The 23337-nt window shown below is 41.3% G+C and overlaps 2 protein-coding genes across 5 annotated transcripts in view; one reads left to right on the top strand and one right to left on the bottom strand.

Moving 5' to 3' along the window:
* Nucleotides 1-23337, bottom strand: part of DOCK8 (dedicator of cytokinesis 8) — a 225044-nt gene that overhangs the window by 107834 nt on the left and 93873 nt on the right. The gene's annotated exons all lie outside the window — the stretch shown is intronic.
* Nucleotides 10059-22802, top strand: LOC120943659. Its single transcript, XM_040357078.1, has 4 exons — nucleotides 10059-10733; nucleotides 14387-14497; nucleotides 18769-18850; nucleotides 21879-22802. The coding sequence occupies exons 1-4, from the start codon at nucleotides 10254-10256 to the stop codon at nucleotides 21887-21889; spliced, it is 684 nt and encodes a 227-aa protein (XP_040213012.1). The 5' UTR covers nucleotides 10059-10253; the 3' UTR covers nucleotides 21890-22802.

Below are 23337 nucleotides of genomic sequence, written 5' to 3'. Positions count from 1 at the left end.
AGCTCAATTAGTCTTGTAGAGCATTTGTTATTCCAACCAGTCATGTTTTACCCATAGATTTACACAGAGAGAAAGAAGAAAAAAATCGTAGTCATTGTGCTGTACTACTAAGCCAGAGGACATATGCTGCTTCCATGTGTGTGTGTGTGATATATATATATATATATATATATATATATATATATATATATATATATATATATATATATATATATATATATATATATATATATATATATATATATATACACATACAGTGAGGAAAATAATTATTTGAACACCCTGCAAGTTCTCCCACTTGGAAATCATGGAGGGGTCTGAAATTGTCATCGTAGGTGCATGTCCACTGTGAGAGACATAATCAAAAAAAAAAAAATCCAGAAATCACAATTTATGATTTTTTAACTATTTATTTGTATGATACAGCTGCAAATAAGTATTTGAACACCTGTCTATCAGCTAGAATTCTGACCCTCAAAGACCTGTTAGTCTGCCTTTAAAATGTCCACCTCCACTCCATTTATTATCCTAAATTAGATGCACCTGTTTGAGGTCATTAGCTGCATAAAGACACCTGTCCACCCCATACAATCAGTAAGAATCCAACTACTAACATGGCCAAGACCAAAGAGCTGTCCAAAGACACTAGAGACAAAATTGTACACCTCCACAAGGCTGGAAAGGGCTACGGGGAAATTGCCAAGCAGCTTGGTGAAAAAAGGTCCACTGTTGGAGCAATCATTAGAAAATGGAAGAAGCTAAACATGACTGTCAATCTCCCTCGGACTGGGGCTCCATGCAAAATCTCACCTCGTGGGGTCTCAATGATCCTAAGAAAGGTGAGAAATCAGCCCAGGACTACACGGGAGGAGCTGGTCAATGACCTGAAAAGAGCTGGGACCACCGTTTCCAAGGTTACTGTTGGTAATACACTAAGACGTCATGGTTTGAAATCATGCATGGCACGGAAGGTTCCCCTGCTTAAACCAGCACATGTCAAGGCCCGTCTTAAGTTTGCCAATGACCATTTGGATGATCCAGAGGAGTCATGGGAGAAAGTCATGTGGTCAGATGAGACCAAAATAGAACTTTTTGGTCATAATTCCACTAACCGTGTTTGGAGGAAGAAGAATGATGAGTACCATCCCAAGAACACCATCCCTACTGTGAAGCATGGGGGTGGTAGCATCATGCTTTGGGGGTGTTTTTCTGCACATGGGACAGGGCGACTGCACTGTATTAAGGAGAGGATGACCGGGGGCCATGTATTGCGAGATTTTGGGCAACAACCTCCTTCCCTCAGAGCTTTGAAGATGGGTAGAGGCTGGGTCTTCCAACATGACAATGACCCGAAGCACACAGCCAGGATAACCAAGGAGTGGCTCTGTAAGAAGCATATCAAGGTTCTGGCGTGGCCTAGCCAGTCTCCAGACCTAAACCCAATAGAGAATCTTTGGAGGGAGCTCAAACTCCGTGTTTCTCAGCGACAGCCCAGAAACCTGACTGATCTAGAGAAGATCTGTGTGGAGGAGTGGGCCAAAATCCCTCCTCCAGTGTGTGCAAACCTGGTGAAAAACTACAAGAAACGTTTGACCTCTGTAATTGCAAACAAAGGCTACTGTACCAAATATTAACATTTATTTTTAAGGTGTTCAAATACTTATTTGCAGCTGTATCATACAAATAAATAGTTAAAAAATCATAAATTGTGATTTCTGGATTTTTTTTTTTGATTATGTCTCTCACAGTGGACATGCACCTACGATGACAATTTCAGACCCCTCCATGATTTCCAAGTGGGAGAACTTTCAAAATAGCAGGGTGTTCAAATACTTATTTTCCTCACTGTATATATATATATATATATATATATATATATATATATATATATATATATATATATATATATACCCACACACACATATATATATTACATATACACACATACATACACACACACACACACATACATATATATATATATATATATATATATATATATATATATATATATATATATAGAAGCAGAATATTAATTAAAAAAAGGTGTTAATATGAACTTATTCATAAACATCTAATAACATTGTAAGCAGACTGCAGTTTCCCAATAAGCAGTCTTTTCCAGGAATATAACATCTGCTGTGTTCTGGCTACGCTCCATCCGACTCCAGTAAGTCACCTCTGAAGAGCTCATCTCTGCATAAAGTTTCATGATTCAGCTTAGAATCAATGGCTTAAAACATGGAAACTTGAGTGCTCTCTGCTAAAATGTTTTATCAACCTTACAGAATCATTTAAAGCACAAACACTTAAAGGAGCAGTAAAGGAAAACATTTTCTTTTGCTGAAACTACTGTTTACAGGGTATAGAGACATAATAGTTAACTGCTTCATTTTAAAAATGATTAAAAATAGATAAAAATCAATCATATAATGTGCCTGCAGTTTCACTTTCGTTTTTTAAACTAGTTTCATGTTTCTGTGAAGTACAGAGACACACAGAACAAAAACAAACAAACACAGGACAGTGTTTGTTTTTAAAATGAATCCGATTGGTTCTGAGGAGTTTTAGACACTACAGTAATCACACCTTCTTGATCATGGACCGCAGTGAGAAGCTCGCATGAGTTTTTTCATAAGGAGCCAGACAAGCAGGAAGTGTGGAAATCAGAGAAGGATTACAAAGCAAAAACAAACAATGAGGACATGAAACCAGGACTGCAGTAATGTAAAGGAAGCTATTTAGCTAAAAAAAAAAAAAAAATTCCTTTAGTGACCCTTTAAGAAATAAAAAGTTTTTCTGTCTTCTACGCCAAGCTCTAGGTTTTCCTTGCGGCTATGGGGGCTATAAACCATCATAAAGTTCATTTGACATGGAAACAAGCGGTTTGGAAGTGAGAGGCTGGAAAGGGGTGGGATGCAGTTGGATCATGGCAGAGGTTGGTTACACAATTCCTAAAGATGATTATCAATGGTTACCAAGTTAGATTATCTTTCTCTTGCCTGTATTCTGGATCCGTACTGACATTTCATTGTTGGACATTTCAAATAATCTATCCTACAGTGTGGTACCTTGTTCTATTCCTGACAGTTCAATGACACAACTGTCAGGATTCCCCACCATTCTTTCGTGCCTTGCTTCTTATCTAGTCATTAAGAGAAATATATTTTGCAGTATTATCTGGTACTGTCTTATCTGTATCTTGCCAACAAATAATTGTTAGGGGAAAATATAAAAATGTAATGTATGGTATTCTCTGGAGGTCCAAAAAAGTTTAGGAAGGTTTGATTCTATTTGGGTTGATTCTACCGACACATTAGAAGGGGAAATCGATATCTGAAAAACTAGTATATGGGGTGTGGAGGTATGCAACTTTCTTGACTTGGGGAATAGAGGAGTACTTTCAAACACACACTACCGAGTCTGTTAATAATGTATCTGTTCGGAATCTCTGATCATGTGGTTTTAATCTGTACCCTGGGGGCAAGAAAAAAAAAGGGGGGGGGGGGAAAAAAGTACTTACCGGCCTCTAAGGTATATTACTTTTGAAATGTTGTTTGTGGCATATGTAAATATGGTAATTTGTTCTTGACAAGTAAATCTCTCTGTATTTTTATATATTTTTTTGTACTGGAGAAGATACTGTTTGTAACCTCTGCTGACTGGTAAATAAAAATGTTTTTCCCCAAAAAATGTTATTCAATGTCGGACATTGCAGGAACAAGGATTGTCTCTGGACAGACGCACACAGAACAAATTGTAGCCTTTATTTAAAAAAGGACAGCACTACAAGTCACAGTAAAATAAAATAAAACCCAACCTATGACGCGTTTCGTACTAACACTAGTGCTTAGTCATATGACTAAGCACTAGTGTTAGTACGAAACGCGTCAGCAGTTGGGTTTTATTTTACTTTGCTGTGACTTGTAGTGCTGTCCTTTTTCAATAAAGGCTACAATTTGTTCAGTGTGCGGCTGTCCAGAGACAATCTTTGTTCCTGCTTTGCTAAGTGCATTGCCTGCACCTGAGTTGTCTGCAACGGTGGATGTTCGTCTGGGTTCCCACCTGGAGCGGCTATTCCCTTTCCCAATGTCGGACATTGGTGGGCAGTTATGCAAAATGCTTAAAGTGTTACTAAACCCACAACAGTAAAATCAGTCTGTATATGCAGCAAAGCATTCTTGTTATACTCACTGTGGAACCTAAAGGGTTAATCCTCTGCAATGTGTAAAAAGGCAGTATCATCTTGTATGCACAGATCCTCCTCTTCTTCCACTGACTCCAAAATATGTCCGGATAAGACAGAGCCTTTGGAGTCAGGCTGCACATGCACAGTTTGGTGTGTACTGCTAGAGAGGGTTTTTTTTTCTAATGAGAGTGCATGCGATCAGCACAGGGCCAATCAGCAGAAAAGATTTTGACCATATGATTGGAAATTGAGAGCCATTGAGCTGCACCTGTCCCTTCAACAGCCCAGAACTCCAGTGAGCGCCAGAGAGGCAGAGCAGAAAGTCAGTGACTGACAGTCGCCAGCTCTCTGCAAGCTAGAAGCCGAGAGCCGAGTGATCAGCAGTGTTTGACCACTCAGTTCTTTGTTTTAGAGGTGGTGGGGGACACCTACAGCTGGCATCAGTGCTGCAGTCATCTAGGGGAGTATGATTTTTTGTTTTTGATATTCCCAAAGTTCTTTTTAATGTTTCCCTGTTCAAATATATTGAAAAACCCAATAATTTCCATAAGGTGTAATTACTTTTTCACATGAATGTATATGCCTATAGGTTGATTTGCTCCTATTTCTGTTTCAATATTTTTATTGAAATATTTTTCAATATGATCCACAGCACAGGTGGTGCATATCAAAACATTAAGAACAGGTATAAAAAAGCGGAATCAAATAATATACCACCAGCTACTCCCGACCCAAGAGGATATCTGCTCCTATTTCAAGAGACGGTATAGACAAATGCAAAATAAGCAATATGCAGAAGAAATATTTGAAGCACTCAAAAACATATTTTGATACAAATATGGGCCTGGATTCACATACATCGGTGCATATTTATGCCGCCGTAGTGCATCTCATATACGCTACGCCGACTTAGCGCAGAGAGGCAAGCACTGGATTCACAAAGCCAGTGCTACCAAATCTGCACTGGGTTTCCTAGGCGCAAGTCGTCGTAAGTTGAAGTGGGCGTGAGCCATGCAAATGAGGCGTGACCCCATGCAAATGATGGGCCGAGCGCCATAAAGATACGAATAACGAACCGCGCATGCGCTGCGCATGCTCAGAATCATGTCAGAACTACTCCCTAAGATACGACGGATCACTGCCTACGACGTGAACGTAACCTACGCCTAGTCATATTCACGTACAACGTAAACGACATAAGATAAGACGGCTTGTGTTGCCTGGTCCATACCTTTGCATGGGTTGCGCCTCCTATATGGGGAATAACTTTACGCCGGACTTACGCAAACCGCGTATATTATGCGTCGGGCGCAAGTACGTTTGTGATTCGACGCATTTCCCTCATTTCCATATTTGAATAGGAAATCAATGGGAGCGCCACATGCGTCCAGCGTAACTATGCGCCCACGATACGCCGGCGTAGGCAAGTTACGTCGGTCGGAGGAAGCCTATTTTTAGGCGTATCTTGGTTTCTGGTTCGACGCATAGATATGACGGCGCACATTTGTACTTACGAAGGCGTATATGGAGATACGTCGGCGTAAGTGCTTTGTGAATCCGGGCCATGGTTTCCAGGTTAGTCCTCTTTAGGGGCTACCTGGATTTTGAGAATGTTAAATATTCCTGGTAGGAAAAGTCCTTAGTACAATCTGTGAACTAAACTATGGAGTGTTGGTCTCAGGCCCGGCCAGCATCTTATGTATCTGGTAGCCATACACCCGTTTTAAGAGACAACAAATGCAAGATACAATTTAATATATGAAAAAATTTAAAGTGGAAATCCAATCTAAAACTAAAATCTACTTGCAGCCACAATCTAAGACTAACCTACCTAGCCCTGTAAAGCAAAACTTGCTATACATACATTTTCTGAAGCTGATCCTACTCTGAGATGTCAGCGGCGGCTTCTCTTTGTAGGCGGGTGCAGAAGAGACAGCGACAATGGAGACTCCATAGTAAGTTTATGGGTGACGTCTCTTTTAAGGCATTTAACAGCCGTTCTCGGCTGTGTCCTACACAAAGCTTCCACTGCTGAAACCAGACTGGATTGGCTTCAGAAAATTTACGTATAGCGAGTTTTGCTTTACAGGGTTAATTAGGTCAGTCTTAGATTGTGCCTGCAAGTAGATTTAGAGATTTTAATTGTAGGCTGGACTTCCCCTTTAAGCTTTGAAAACTTTGCCTGGGACTAGGTTTCAAAAGGTGGACTTTATATAAACTAGGGGACAGATTCACAAAAGAGATACGACGGCGTATCTCCTGATACGCCGTCGTATCTCTGTGATCCACCCGTCATAGAATCAGTTACGCATAGCTAGCCCTAAGATCCGACAGGTGTAATTGACTTACACTGTCGGATCTTAAGGATGCAATTCTATGCCGGCCGCTAGGTGGCGAGGCCATTGCGGTCGGCGTAGAATATGCAAATGACTAGTTACGGCGATCCACGAAGATCCGCGCGTTCGTCGCAATCCCGTAAGTCGTCGCTAGTCGTTTTTACCCGTCGCAAAGTTATACCTGCTTTAACATAGCTTATCTTTAGATCAGCCATGTTAAAGTATGGCCGTTGTTCCAGTGTCGAATTTCGGAAAAAAAATTTTTTGCGTAAGACGTCGGGGAATACGAAACGCCGTAACGCACGTCGCATTTAAAAAAAACGTTGGGGCGCCGTAATTTCGCGCGATTGCACGTCGGGAAATTTGAACACGGAGCATGCGCACAACGTTCGGCGCAGGAACGCGCCTAATTTAAATGGTGCCCGACCCATTTGAATTAGGTGGGCATGCGCCGAGTGCATTTACGTTACACCACCGCAAGTTTACAGGTAAGAGCTTTGTGAATTAGGCACTTACGCTGTAAACCTGCGGCGGTGTAACGTAAATCAGATACGTTACGCCGCGGGGGAGCAACTTAAAAGTCTGTGAATCTGGCCCAAGGTTCTTATTTAATGCCTACCCATGGCTGAGTGTAACGTATCAACATTTTAATATTATGTAAAAATACCAAATGTTCAAATAATGATACTAATAAGCCTATAAAGACTAGCATTTTTATGTCACAAACACATACAAAGTATATAGGGTACCAAAGAAAACGTCTTTATACAAGCTGACGTAAGCCACCAGCACAGTGAATAAACTGTACAGTGTATCATTTCCAGTACAAGCTGGCTGTGCCCGTGTAATAAAGGAGGCAGGCATACTGTGTGGGTGGGGGAAGTACTGTAACTGATGTGATGAATGGTAAATTTATCCTGGTAACTTGAATACTTAATTTCGAGGGGGGTGATGAATTTATGAATTAAGATTAACTCCTTACTTCCCACAGTAATAAATGACACAAAGACTGGCCATATAGGCATGTGTGAAGAATAATGGAGGAATGGGCGATAGATGGATAGATAGATAGATAGATAGGAAGCTAAGTAAAGACTTCTTCATTTACTAATGCAGGAAGAGGCTACTTCTATCTATAATAATATTTATCTGGAAGTGAAGTGGACAGTGCTCCGATTCTTTTATGGAAAAAGTGAGACATTTCTACACAGCACATGTAAACTGGAATAGATATGTGTTTAACAGCCATTGCTGGTGAAGTCTGATCCACAGCATTTGTAATACTTAAAGCACAGCAATAAGCAAATATAAAATACCCAATTTTAGTCCATATATACATTCACCAACCAAGTAATTATCAGTACCGCCTTTTGTTTTTATATTAGGCTCCTGTTATTCCCTAGTACAGCAAAACTTCAAATGGGAGCACAATTAACAGCATAGTATGTCATATTAAACTGTACTGCAGAGTCAGGGACCTGACTGTGTTGTCTTCCAGGGGTGTGAATTTCATCATCATGGTTGAACAGAATTTCAGATTTTTGGGCAGGCGAACCAGTTCACACACACACACACACACACACACACACACACACACACAGCCTTAGGGCCCTTTCACACGGGGCAGATCAGTAATGATCCGCCTCCGTGTGCTCCGTAAGCTCAGCGGGGTTCGCTCCGTATATCCCCACTGAGCTGTCGGATGACAGGGCAGTCTCCGCACACTGTGCGGGGACCGCCCTGTCTTTTCTCCACTCTCCCCTATGGGGGGATCGGATGAACACGGACCGTGTATCTGTGTTCATCCGATCCAATCCGCAGACGGAAGAAAAAATAGGACATTCTTCCGTCTGCAAAATCGGATGTTTGCGAAGGTGGGTGATTACGGTTGTCAGCGGATGTTTATCAGCTGACACCCGCAATCACATAGGGACCAATGTGTGTCCCTTTTTCATCCGCAAACGGATGGATGAAAAAGCGGAAATACGGTCCGCACGTCTGAAAGGGCCCTTAGGCTGGGTTTACATTAGTGTGAATTAGATGTGGGTTTCCCAACATCCAATTTGCATAACAGGAGATTATGACCAGCTCTCTATGGAACCAGTTCACACATCTACGTGGCGGCTGTGTAGTGGCTTGCACAGGAGTCCATGCTCTTTGTGATAGTCAGTAACTGGCCAAATCCAGCATATGTGCATATGGAATCAGGATGTTTAAAGTCATGAATTATGGAGATATATCTATCTATTATATGGAGGAGCTTGAACACCCCGTGTCATTTAAATACCCTGTATGGGAGCATTTGGGCTTCCCTGTCAAGTATAATGATGAAGGAAAGAGGTTAGTGGATAAAACCGTGGCGGTGTGTAGGCACTGTGGCACAAGAAAGCCATATGACAGTGGAAACACATCAAGCATGGCCACGCATTTGAAGCAACATCACCCCGGTGTTTCACTGACAGAAGTGAAAATGAAAACGAAAGCTGCTCAACAACCACTTATCACCGCAGCATTTAAGCAGCCCCGTGTTGCACAATCAGACCGGGCTAAAGCAATCACAAATGCTATCGGTGAGTTTATAGGTGCAGACATGAGGCCAGATTTGGTTGTGCAAAACAAGGGCTTTAAACACATGCTGAAAGTGCTTGAGCCACGTTACATTTTTTTTTTTTGCTGATCCGAAAAATTATCCGATCCGTGACGATCCGAACCGTACGTTTTTTGATCGGTTGCACCCCTAATTATATATATATATATATATATATATATATATATATATATATATATATATATATATATATATATATATATATATAGAGAGAGAGAGAGAGAGATAGATAGATAGATAGATAGATAGATAGATATCTACTGTATTTATTGGCGTATAACACTCACTTTTTACTAGAGGGTAAACTGTGACTGAGTGTTATGCGCAGGGGGCTATGGAAAGTTTTTTTCCTGAAACTTCCCTCTTAAAGTTAGGGAGCGTGCCTGTGCGTGTTATACGCCGATAAATACGGTGTATCTATATATATTAGAGAAATTAAAATTTGAATGAAAATTGTATATGACCTGTCAATATAATGCTGAAATTTCAGTAGCTCTATAATGGGAGAAAAAGGGAGGGTTTTTAACAATTCGCATTTTGAACAGGTCAGCAGCGACTACTTCCTTATTTACGTACATCCTCAGAGGTTCCTTTTATAGGTTGTTGTACTATTTCCAAACCAACAAATTTGCATTTGCTTTATACATTTAATATGATAAAAGGTGAAACCTTATTAACCTGGCTTGCTAGTCTGGCGATCCTGTTATGTAATCTCTTATTAAGTCTGCATTACAATCTTCTTTTTTATACAACGTGTAAATAAGCTAATAAACATAATTATTTATAATTTTTTTGAAAAATACAGACTTCTATTGCTAGAATTTTAAACACATCAGCATAAAAGGGATAATATTACATTATATGCATGGTATATTGTACAGTAAATAAAACACAACATGGTATTTTATGTCTTATTAATGTCTACCTTGCAGTGAAAGAATATTCTGAACCTTAGAAATGACAGCTGTCCTCAGACAGCAAAGAGTTAATCTGAGGAATTTAGAGAACACTGATTCAGCCTGACTTGCTGTCCTGGCTCATACAGATCTCCTGCCTCAAAAGTGGAAGGACCACACTGATAACTTTCTTTTACAATCTACTTTCAATCAAAAGTACTACAATGCCAGCCACTGGAACCCTTTCTCTGCTGCATTTAATCTTCCTTGTATGTTTACCTGTCCAGAAGCCATGGGCATTGCAAAGTCCAGACCTGCAATCCTACCCTAGGGAAGAAGTCAACCTACTCTCAGAAAGTCTTCTCCAGATTGGAACAGGATTAAGAAGAGAAGTTAATTATACCAAAACACAGATCAGCAGTATTTTCCAGCAACTACGGCAGTTTAATTCATCCCTGGCAAAACTGTCCGAGCAAATCAAACAAGCCAGTAAACTTGGGGAAGAACTTGACACCAAAACAAGAAGCTTTGAAGATAATGATAAAATGTATGAGGTTCTATCTGAAATTTCGGAAGAACTTGTTAAGCTGCAGAAAGAAGGAATATCTCTCGATAACATAATCAAGCCTCTAGAAAAGAAGGTGCAGACAGCTCTGGATACAAGAGAAGGGAGAGAATATGTTTTCAACACATCACACATTCTGGTAAGAATTTGGGCTCACTTTCATTCATTAGCCGTTTTATATAACAAGACAAAGAGATCTATGCGGGATGTAGTTATTAATATTGACTAATGCGAATAGTAAATCATCCTTTATTAATATTATTCAATATTTTTGGACAGAAACAATTTGTTCTATAGTAATTTTTAGTAACGCGTATGTAGGGATTTCTGTACTGTGTTGGCTGAGAACATATATATTTTTTATTTTCAAGCTGTACTCATCTAATTAATGAATAAAAATGTAACACATACATTATGCCATTCTTTTACCTGCTTACTATTTTTGTAATGTTCTTTTTGGATGTAAAAACCTTTAAATGCAGTTCTTTAAATTACTGCTTTTTTTTAATAATTAATTACTGTTAGCTGGATTCAGGTAGGGTTACGCCGGCGTATCAGTAGATACGCCGTCGTAACTCTAAATCTACGCAGGCGTAAATTTAAGCGTATTCTGGAAACCAGATACGCTTAAATTAGGCTAAGATACGAGCGGCGTAAGTCTCCTGCGCCGTCGTATCTTAGGGTGCAATTTTTCCGCTGGGTGGCGCTTCCGTTGAGTTTGGCGTAGAATTTGTAAAATGACTAGATACGCCGATTCACGAACATACGTGCGCCCGTCGCAGTAAAGATACGCCGTTTCCGTAAGAGGTACGCCGGCGTAAAGATAAAGCTGCCCCCTAGGTGGCCTAGTCAATGTTAAGTATGGCCGTCGTTTCCGCGTCAAAATTTGAAAATTTTACGTCGTTTGCCTAAGTCGTCCGTGAATGGGGCTGGAAGTAATTTACGTTCACGTCGAAACCAATACGTCCTTGTGGCGTACTTTGGAGCAATGCACACTGGGATATGTACACGGACGGCGCATGCGCCGTTCGTAAAAAACTTCAATCACGTCGGGTCACCACCCATTTACATAAAACACGCCCCCCTCATCCTCATTTGAATTAGGCGCGCTTACGCCGGCCCCATTTACGCTACGCCGCTGTAACTTAGGAGGCAAGTGCTTTGTGAATACAGCACTTGCCTCTCTAACTTACGGCGGCGTAGCGTATATGCCATACGCTACGCCTGCCTAACGTTGCGCCCGCCTACGTGAATCTGGCTAAGTGATCTGAAATATGCACCATTGTGATATTGTTCTCTATGGAACTGAAAGTCTAGGAGAGAACTTGTTTAGGCAGTAAATCTCCACTGCTCGCTCTACTCTGGGCTCTGTAAAAAGTGCTGACTCAGGTGTCTGCGCTCCATGTGTTCCCTTCCAAATCAAACAATTAGCCACACTCTATAGGCATCACTGTCCAGTAAAAGATTTATTTAAATCAGCTTTCCCCACCTGTGGATCACACATCACTGACGCATTTCACCACTTAAATGTTGCTCCTGTATGGGTAAAATGCATCAGTGATGGTCAGTCCACCAGTAGAGATGACAGCATTATTGAGTTAATTAAAACTTTAACTGGATAATGAAGCCACCAGATAGTGGTTGATTGTTTGTTTTAGACAGTAATGATTATCACTATTTAGAGCAGAGATGCTTAAAGGGGTTGTAAAGGAATTTTTTTTTTTTCATAATAAGCATCCTTTACCTCCTCTTTTCACTTCCTCATTGTTCGTTTTTGCTCAGAAGTTGCTCTATTTCTTATCTGTTCTGTTCACTTCCTGCTTGTCTGATTTTACTGACCACCGTGAAGGGAGGCTTTACTGCGGTGGTCAGTAAGGTGCTCACCCCTCCTGGGAACTACATCTGTGCGGCAGGACGCTCTCTTCATGTTAGAGACTTCAAGGAGGTGTGAATTACTGGGTGTGCCACAATGGATACTGGGAAATGTAGTTCTTACATGAACGAGCGATGCAAACCAGGAAGTGAATGAGAGAACAGAAACTAGAATGCCGGAGGTGATATAGATGAAGGAATTTAATAGGTTTTTACTCGTTTTTTAACAGAATCATTTCACTATTCTGTCTGTCTACCTCAGGGTTTCTCAACTCCAGTCCTCAAGGCGCCCCAACAGGTCATGTTTTCAGGCTTTCCATTATTTTGCACAGGTGATTTGATCAGTTTCACTGCCTTGTAATTACCACAGCTGTTTCATCTGAGAGAAATCCTGAAAACATGACCTGTTGGGGCGCCTTGAGGACTGGAGCTGAGAAACACTGGTCTACCTTGCAGACATTAATTTTAGGCAAAACATTTTTTTTCCTTTACAACTCCTTTAAAGGGCAAGTTCACCTTTACAGAAAAATTTGTAAGGTGAACTTACACAGTACCTCCTCCGTCCCCGTCCCCCCCAGTCGCACTGACCTGCAGCATGGTGATCTCCCGTTCTGAGCCCCGGTATAGCCACCTCATGCCCCCAGGGACTTAGAAATCCTTGGATCTTACTCTCCTAAACATATCCAGTCAGGAGGTACGTTTAGGAGCAATCGAATTGTACGTTTAGGACCAATCAGAACCTGCATAGCACATCCTCTCAAGGGGGAAGAAGAAGAGTGAATGCCAAGGGGATTTCTAAGCCCTGGGCCACTGAGACGGCTATATCGGGGCTCAGAACGGGAGATTGTCTGGCAACAGGTCAGCGGGACTGGGGGGAGGCCTGTGTAAATTCACATTTCAGATTTTTCTTTAAAGGTGAACTTACACTTTACCTTAATTGATGTTGGGGCTCCAATATCTCTATACCTTTTGCCAGGGACCCCATCTGACAACTTAAAACATATTTTTGAGGCCAAAAAATAGTTGTTAACTGCCTGGAGTTTGCATGTTCTCCCTGAGCCCTCATGGGTTTCCTCCGGGTACTCTGGTTTCCTCTAACACTTCAAAGACATGCAGGTGGGTTGATTGGCTTCATTCTAAACTGGCCCTAGTATATGTATGAATGTGAGTTAGGGACTTTAGATTGTAAGCTCCTTGAGGGCAGGGACTGATGTGAATGTACAATATAGTAAAGTGCTGTCTATATTGAATATTATTTAATAAAATCTGACTGAATAACAAGTTGCACACCTAGGGTCTAGAGTACCTTGAGTAGCCAATTTGATTTGGTACAGCTCTAATTTTTATCTGTGTGGTAAACTGGGGTTCCTGATTCTGAGACCAGGGATGACTGACAGTATGCGTAATAGGTAATAGGTTTTAAGACTCAACCAATTATTTAGCATATGATTCTTTAAAAAGAAGACTGGAAATAATTAATTGTTTATGGTCTATAAAGACTACATTTGTTTGAGTTGCTTGGGCTGAAAAATGGGGCAAAATGTAATTGAAGCTGCAGTGCCGCCTATACCATCAAATACCTTGTTTTATTTTCCAAAAAAGGTCTACAGAATGAAACCTGAACCATGACTAGATGATTTGTTCTCAGAATACTTGTATTATGTCAGTTTTACCCATTTTACATCAGGGGGAAAAAAGTAATTTTTAAAACAGGTCAGACTTTCTTTTACTATTTGCTCGTTCTGGGTAAAGGACTCACACAACCGCGCAACTGGCATTTCTCTTATGGCCCTTATGTACAGTTTTAATTTAAATGTATTTTTATAAAAATCTCCCACAAAACAAACCAGTCTGTGTTATAAATAATTTATCCATTATTGATACAAATAAAATATTCACGGCACACTTTGCCTCTTGCAGTCAACAATTGAAAAGCAAAATGTGCAAATTGATGCTCTCCAGACGATAGTAGACAGCCATCAAGAACACATCAATTCTCAGGAAGCCAAAATACAAAGATTACTAAGAAAGGTAAGTGAACAACAGAGCTATGGCTAAAACATATCTTTTCTCAAGGTTTCGTTTTGGAAGAAAACGTTTTTTTTTTTTTTTATGTGTATACTGTAGAAGCTTATTCATATACAAAATAAATGAGGTGGTTGTCTGGGAAAATATTCTGGAATTCAACCTAACAGCACTAACAGATGGTAAGGGAATGCTGCACGGTAGTGAACGACTTTGAGACAATTCGACAATATATGGGGTGCAAATATTCCTTTATGAGTCCTTTATGAAAAGTTATTTGTGAATGTTATTGTTGCATAAAATATATATAAAAAAAACTTGTTAATGGGCAGCTTAACCACTTAAGGACCGCCTCATGTACATATACGTCAGCAGAATGGCACAGGCAGGCACATCCACGTATATATACGTCCTCTGCTTGACGTGGGTCGGGGGTCCGATCGGGACCCCCCCCGTACATGCGGCGGTCCCCGTGGCTTCAGGAGCGATCCGGGACGACGGCGCGGCTATTCGTTTATAGCCGCTCCGTCGCGATCGCTCCCCAGAGCTGAAGAACGGGGAGAGCCGTGTGTAAACACGGCTTCCCCGTGCTTCACTGTGTCGGCGCATCGATCACGTCATTCCCTTTATAGGGAAGACACGATCGATGACGTCATTCCTACAGCCACACCCCCCTACACTAGTAAACACATACACAGTGATCCCTAAATGTTACAGCGCCCCCTGTGTTTAACTCCCAAACTGCAACTGTCATTTTCACAATAAAGAATGCAATTTAAATGCATTTTTTGCTGTGAAAATGACAATTGTCCCAAAAATGTGTCAAAATTGTCCGAAGTGTCCGCCATAATGTCGCAGTCACGAAAAAAATCGCTGATCGCCGCCATTAGTAGTAAAAAAAAAAAAAAAAAAAAAAAATATCCCCTATTGTAAACACTATAAATTTTGCGCTAACCAACCGATAAACGATTATTGCGATTTTTTTTACCAAAAATAGGTAGAAGAATACGTATCGGCCTAAACTGAGGAAAAAAAATGTTATATATGTTTTTGGGGGATATTTATTATAGCAAAAAGTAAAAAATATTGCATTTTTTTCAAAATTGTCGCTCTATTTTTGTTTATAGCGCAAAAAATAAAAACCGCAGAGGTGATCAAATACCACCAAAAGAAAGCTCTATTTGTGGGGAAAAAAAGATGCCAATTTTGTTTGGGAGCCACGTCGCACGACCGCGCAATTGTCTGTTAAAGCGACGAAGTCCCGAACTGTAAAAACCCCTTGGGTCTTTAGGCAGCATTTTGGTCCGGGGCTTAAGTGGTTAAAACATAGCTTATACAGTATAAATAATACACTTTAAGATTACAGTTGATCAGTGTATTGTATAGGGCGGAGTGGTGGCTGTGGGTTTTAGTAAAGGGCAAATAAAATCCAAGCCTGTGGGCCTAGCCTTCCGCTTGGCAACTTTAGTGCCCTTACTGGAGGAAATGGGAGGAGAGCAGTGGAAGTTACTGTATGCCTTTAAAAAAAGAGAAAAAGCCTATGCTGACCTGTATTAATATATGGGTCAAAACCTGCAGGTAATTGCATTAGTGGAGCATTGGTGGTGGTCATGAATATTACATGAGTGTGTAGCATGGTGAAATTTGGAACTTCATTGGAGTTATAAAGAACACTGTAGATTTTGGAATTTCAATTTTGTTTAGAGTGGACTTATGAATTTGAATCACAACTATATATGCAGACATTATATTTATACGTTAATTATTGTGTAACTTAAAAGGTGGAGCTTTGGAATCACTGGGCACTTTCACGTAAGGGAAAGATCTAATAATTCGTTAATATTATGTATTATAAATGGAGGAAATTTATGTATAATAATTTAATTGTTTATACATTTGCACTGTATATGACAAGAGTATAGAAAATACACTGAGCAAAATTATAAAAACGCAACACTTTTGTGTATGCCTCTATTTATCATGAGCTGAACTCAAAGATCTACAACTTTTTCTATGTACACCATGTCCAAAGTCCGGCCCGGGGGCCAAATGCGGCCCCCCTGTTGATTTAATATGGCCCCCCTGGGGATTTGGATATATATATTGTTTGTGGCCCCCAGGGCCACAAAAGATATATACTGTATTTATTGGCACTGTCTTGGAGGGGACAGGGAGGGGGCAGGACGAGCGCCGTCCAATTACATGAAGAGAATCTCCTGTTTACTCAGCAGCGTCTCTATTGGAAGTCCCATCTCCTGGGATGCCATTAAACGACTGTTCTGTCTATCATAGGAGGCGGGACTTTGTATGAAAGAGGCCACAGGGTAAACAAGAGATTCTCCTGTTTGTAATCTGTCGGCACTTGTCCCGCCCCCCTCCCTCTGCCCTCCGAGGCTGCAGATGGGCATTGTTCAGGCTGCACTGATGGCAATGGTAAGGCTGCATTCATGGGACATGTGAGGCTGCATTTATGGCACATGTGAGGCTGCATTGGTTGCAATGGTAAGGCTGTATTGACTGCAATGGTAAGGCTGCATTCATGGCACATGTAAGGCTGCATTCATGGCACATGTGAGGCTGCATTGGTTGCAATGGTGAGGTTGCAATTGTAAGGCTGCATTGGTTGCAATGGTAAGGCTGCATTCATGGCAATGGTAAGGCTGCATTCATGGCAATGGTAAGGCTGCATTCATGGCAATAGTAAGGCTGTGCGTGTTATACGCCGATACATACGGTATATCCAAATAACACGTCCAAGCTCATCCTTAGTCCTAAGCAGCGCTCTGGGATTCGTTGTGGCCACAAAAGAAATATATACAGTATATCCAAATAACACGCCCAAGCTCATCTCTTCACCACACACAGCCACAAAGGCAAGAGAATTCTTGTTGGGCAGTGTATTAGTGCTCGGACGAACACACTTAAACCGAATTTTAATAGTTCAAAGAATGTCAGGCAAAATAGTCAGCCCTCACGCATGTTCACTTAATCAAATCTGGCCCTCTTTGAAAAAAGTTTGGACACCTCTGATGTACACAAAAGGCCTATTTCTCTCAAATATTGTTCACAAATCTGTGTAAAAATAGCGCTGCTATACCGCCTGAAAAAATCGTGCCCTGCAGTCTGAAGCGGTGTGCTAGCAGGACCGCTCCAAAAGTCCTGCTAGCCACATCTTTGGAGTGGTATAGGAGCGAGGTGTTTACCGCTTATACCGCTCCTTCCCATTGAAATCAATGGGAAACCTGCGGAAATACTGCCGGCAATGCGCTTCTACAGAGGCGCATTGCGAGCAGTATTAACCATTTTTCGGCCGAGAGGGGGTGTTAAAACCGCACCGCTAGCAGCCGAATATCGTGGTAAATACAACGGTATAGCGGCGCTAAAAATCGTGCCGCTATACTGCCACCGCACCTCCGCTGCCCTGTGTGGAAGGGACCTTAGTGAGCACTTCACCTTTGTCGAGATAATCCATCCACCTCACAGGTGTGGTATATCAAGATGCTGATTAGACCGCATGATTATTGCACAGGTGTGCCTTAGGCTGGTCACAATAAAAGGCCACTCTAAAATGTGTAGTAATCATGCTGTCTAATCAGCATCTTGATATGCCCCACCTGTGAGGTGGATGGATTTTTCTCGGCAACGGAGAAGTGCTCACTAACACAGATTTAGACAGATTTGTGAACAATATTTGAGAGAAATAGACCTTTTGTGTACATAGAAAAAAAGTTATAGATCTTTGAGTTCAGCTCATGATAATTAGGGGCATACAGAAAAAAAATGGGTTGTGTTTACAATTTTGTATATAGTGTACAGTGTATATTGAGCAGTGCGGCCCTCTAAATTTATAGCTCAAATGAGTAGATGAGACAAAACCTCATCTTTATGCAGAACCAGGTGTAGTTTAGAGCTGCACAACAATAATTTACAAAAATTTGGTCTGTTGACTAATAGCAGCTTGAGACTACGGAGATAGTTTAAAACAGTGTAGGTAAATACACCTCCCGCACACCATGATCCATTTATTAATCTAGCCCAATACACAACTAGAAGTGTACAATTCTAATTCTAAATGTAATTTCTGTACTCTTTTTTCACTGAGGAAAGGCAACTTTATGATGATTATAATAAAATGTGAATATTTACGTTGGAAATTGAATAAATACCATTAATAAAGCAAAATGATAAATCCTTCAAATTTGAATACACTGGGAAACTTAAAAGGCAACAAATCTAATGTTTATTTGATACATACTGTCTTTAACCTCATTATGCAGACTGACTCAAAAAACTTGAAGGCCAAAAGGAGACGAAACCTAGGACTTCGAGAGACTAGCAAAGATGGACATATCTGCCAGAGTAAGTCCTTATTTTTCTTCTATATAGAAATTTTCACATCAGCCAATGAAACCAAAGACGTTTGCAATCAAATATCTTTACAACAATCATATAAACACAAATTAATCAGCATGTTTATGGACTGTTGAAGGAAACATTACTGGCTGGGGAGACCCATAGAAAGGGTCTTTGGTATCAATTTATAGTAATTAAATTTAAGATCTTCTCTCTACGAACTACTAATATATCATGCTGCCCATTTCTATTGTAATAGTAGAACTAAACAGCTACAGTAATACGCTACAATTTCTATCATTCTCTTATGTATATTAACTTAGTAAGCGCTAAATCAACTAAGCAAATTAGTTAGAGAGAATAACAGAAAGGACTCAAGTAAATAGCTTAGGTCAGCTTTTATAACCTGCAGTGATAAAATGGAGGCGTTTATTCCCCCCAAGTCTGCTGCATTATGGTAATTATTCCCTCCGGAACATCCGAACACAAACACTCCCATCTCCATCTGGATGCCCCAGAGCATTTTTTAAACCGTGCAAAGAAGCCCTATTGTTGCATGGAGGTAGGGTCTTCTACTGAGCTATCTGCAGAGCAGGTTGGGTCTAGTCCATTCCTCCAATTTGTTTACCTTTAAGCAGTACTCTTTGCACCAAGCTAGCACTATGTCAGCTTAGTGTTTTCTTGTTTATGTTGTTGTTCCTTGTATTCCAGAAATGCCTAAAGTAATTCATTCCTACATGGGTCAATCCATACCAGACTGTTGGGACACAGCCTGTTGTATTGCTTCCTTGAATCGGGACATGTAGAACTACCGTATGCCTCCTGCACAGAGTTATATTAGTTATAGTTATAATAGGTTCTCCTGTACTTTTAAGGGCCCTTTCACAAGGGCTGTCCGATCAGGTCCCCTTGTCAGTTTTTCAGGCAGAACTTGCAGCATCCCCTATGGATTGGCAGATGTCACCGGACTCATATCCGCTGACATCCACCGATATCCAATCCTGTCTGCAAAACGCAGACGGATGGTGGTCCTATTTTCCATTCGTCTGATGGATCGTATCTGATAGGATCAGATGAAAACAGACAGGTGGTCCATTTTCACCTGATTTCCTCACAGCGGAGAGCGGAACTTTGTCCTTGTCCACTCTGTACAGCGGAGCGGACATGACCTGTTATCCAAGGGATCAGCGGGGTGATCTGCCACTGAGCAAGTGGATTATGTTAGGTGCAGGCGCCTATGTGAAAGGGGTCCTAAGTCGATAAACACAGTAACTTTTTTGAAGGAAGGAGCAATGACTGGGGAGGTTTTACTAAAACTGGAGAGTGCAAAACCTAGTGCAGCTGTGCATGGTAGCCAATCAGCTTCTAACTTGTTCAATTAAGCTTTGACCAAAAAAAAAAGTGGGAGCTCATTGGTTTCTATGCAAAGCTGCACCAGATTTTGAACTTTCCAGTTTTAGTAAATAAACCCCACTGTGTCTGTGCAGCCGCTACATCCCAATTGACTTAAATGGGACCATCCCTACAGGGATGCACAGAACACCTGGGCATCCTTGAGCGGGTAAACAGTCTTTTGTGCCACTATGTCTAAACTAGTCAGCAGCCTCTGCTATTTTAGCATGCCATAATGTTCTTTGTTATGATGCAACAGATACATAGCCAACATTTGAATTTGTAAACAATTGGATTTCCTTTAATATGCATAAGACTTTAGGGTTTTTTCACACGGAGCGGATCCGTATTGATCCGCCCCGTGTGTGTCCGTCTGCTCAGCAGGGATCATCCGTAAGTCCCCGCTGAGCTGTCGGCAGACAGGGCGGTCCCCACACACTGTGCAGAGACCGCCCTGTCTTTCCTCCGCTCTCTATGGGGAATCGGATGAATACGGACCGTGTGTCTGTATTCATCCGATCCGTTCCGCCAGACGGAAGAAAAATAGGGTTTTCTTCCATCTGAAAAAGCGGACCTTTGCGGAGGTAAACGGACTTGTAAAAAACGGACCGTTTGTTTGCCCCTGTGAAAGGGCCCTAACTCATGTTCCTATTCCAATTTCCAAAACATGACCTGTCCATGACTTAAAACAGATGACCAGAATCTTTTGAATTAATTTCATGTAAGTATGAGTGTGATGTGCTAAAACTGAGCCTGCTATACACACTGGCATACATTCCCTTTGATACAATGCAACATTCTAGATTTGCTTGTCTTTGAACTATTTTTCACTGCCACCTTATTTCCCTTTTGAGTCAAGCAATTTGAATCACAGATATTTTTAAATATACAAGAAGACCTCTGCACTGCCAAAAGTAGGATTTACTTGCTGGAAAATGTTCCAATTTGCATTACTCTAAAATTATCTTCATAAAAAATGTATTACCCAAATACTATTCAAGGTATCAAAAATATTACCGTATATAATCGAGTATAAGCTGAGTTTTTCAGCAAATTTTTTGGTGCTGAAAATGCCCCCCTTGGCTTATACTCGAGTCACTTTTTTGTGCCTGATCTCCCGGAATTTGGGGACCCGGTACCAGCCGGCCGTAGGTCCCCTGGCACACACATAGCCCCACTCTTCCTCTACAAGTGTGCAAAGTTTGTTGTCCGTGGGACCTACGGCTGGGGAGCACCAATTTTTCAAAGTCGGGCACCCCTTCTATATACTCCCATGTTAAATGTAAGGCTAGTCATGGAGACAGTGAGGCATGGGCACAGTGAGGCATGGGCACAGTGAGGCATGGGCACAGTGAGGCATGGGCACAGTGAGGCATGGGCACAGTGAGACATGGGCACGGACACAGTGAGGCACAGTGAGGCATGCAGATGAACACCCATGGCTTATACTTGAGTCAATAAGTATTCCCATTTTTTTGTGGTAAAATTAGGTGCCCCGGCTTATACTCGAGTATATACAGTATTTACATTTTTGCACTGGAAGACAAATACGACCATGCATAATCAGCTTAGGAATAATACTAGTACTTTTTATAGGTATATGGATAAAAACTGACATCATGCTGATATTTTCTTTAAACAGCACAACCCTGAAGAATATGTATCTCCTTATTGACACAAAAGAAACAACACTATGCTGTCATAGTATGATGGAGCCATGAAGACCAACCAAGATATAAATGTGTCTGGGATTTGCCATGTGATGACAAGAAATCTGTCAATGTTGGTGCTTTGTATCACTATGCAGTGTAATTCAATGGTGTGAATGTTTCATTTAAAGCTGAAGTTTAGCTTTATTAAATCCTTACAGCTTTACTCACATCACTTACCTGTAACAAAGTATTTCCCAGGTTGCGCAGGCAAGTGGATTTCGAAGAAATCTTTACTGCGAGGATGCTTGTCCTCTTCCTGTCTCCAAATTTCTGGTTAGGAGCTTTGGTTCTTTAGGCAGAACAGCAGGACAGACAGTCTGACAGGCACAAATCCTCTCTTTCGTCCTCCTCCTTTGAGACAAGTTCTTTCATCGATTCCACTGCCTGTTACACAATCTGTGAATTAGGGGGAGGGGGGAGTCCTGTGACTGATCAAACCCCCACTCATCACATTATGTGGAAGGAGGGGGTGTGTCCTTTATAGACCATCTGCAGTGCTGGAAGTTCAGAGACAGGAAGAGGACAGGCATCGCTGCAGTGAAGATTTCTCCAGGATCCAGCACACCGCACAAAGTGGGACATACATACATTATTTTCTTCATCTTTAAACATTATTCATAATATAAGTGCTTTTTAAATAAAAAAAAGAATACAAGCACATTTTGGACACATCTGTAAACTAAGCAATGTTGTATAAAAAGATTATAAAGGAATTTGTCTCAAAACACTGTACTTCAAAAAGGGTGAAATGATGTAAACATGATATGTTGAATGTAATAATTAAAGGCAAATTTGCATTGACAGTTAAATATGTTAATTGAAGGCATTTAAAATAAATAAGACCTCCTGCCAAATCCCATGTAGTTGCTGTACTAAAATGAAATGAGGGAAAGTTTCTGTACTAAAAGGAAATGAGGGAAAGTTTTTATGAATTCTCTAGCTTAAAGCGGAGCTCCACCCTAAAGTGGAACTCCCAATGATCGGAACCCTCCCCCCCTCCGGTGTCACGTTTGACACCTTTCAGGGGGGAGGGGGGTGCAGATACCTGTCTAAAGACAGGTATTTGCACCCACTTCCGGCCACAGTCTGTGGGCAGGACGTCACCTCCCATCCCCCCGTTGTGTTCTGGGAACACTCGGCTCCCAGAGCACAGCGGGAGCCAATCAGTAGGCGCAGCGCAACTCGCGCATGTGCCGTAGGGAACCGGGCAGTGAAGCTGGAGCGCTTCACTTCCTGGTTCCCTCACCGAGGATGGCGGGGGGGGGGGGCAGCAGAGTGACGAGCGATCGCTCGTCCTCTGCTGCGGACGGCGCTGGACTCCAGGACAGGCAAGTGTGCCGATATTAAAAGTCAGCAGCTGCAGTATTTGTAGCTGCTGACTTTTAATAT

This window comes from Rana temporaria, chromosome 1 (assembly GCF_905171775.1).
Source record: "Rana temporaria chromosome 1, aRanTem1.1, whole genome shotgun sequence".
Lineage (NCBI taxonomy): Eukaryota > Metazoa > Chordata > Amphibia > Anura > Ranidae > Rana > Rana temporaria.
Note: the sequence above shows the minus strand (reverse complement) of the source record. Positions and strands in the feature narration are given on the sequence as shown.

Coding starts and splice junctions, on each gene's coding strand:
- LOC120943659 (XM_040357078.1), top strand. CDS start 10,254: ATGCCAGCCACTGGAACCCTTTCTCTGCTGCATTTAATCTTCCTTGTA. Junction 10,734..14,386: donor TCAACACATCACACATTCTG/GTAAGAATTTGG, acceptor TGCCTCTTGCAG/TCAACAATTGAAAAGCAAAA. Junction 14,498..18,768: donor TACAAAGATTACTAAGAAAG/GTAAGTGAACAA, acceptor CTCATTATGCAG/ACTGACTCAAAAAACTTGAA.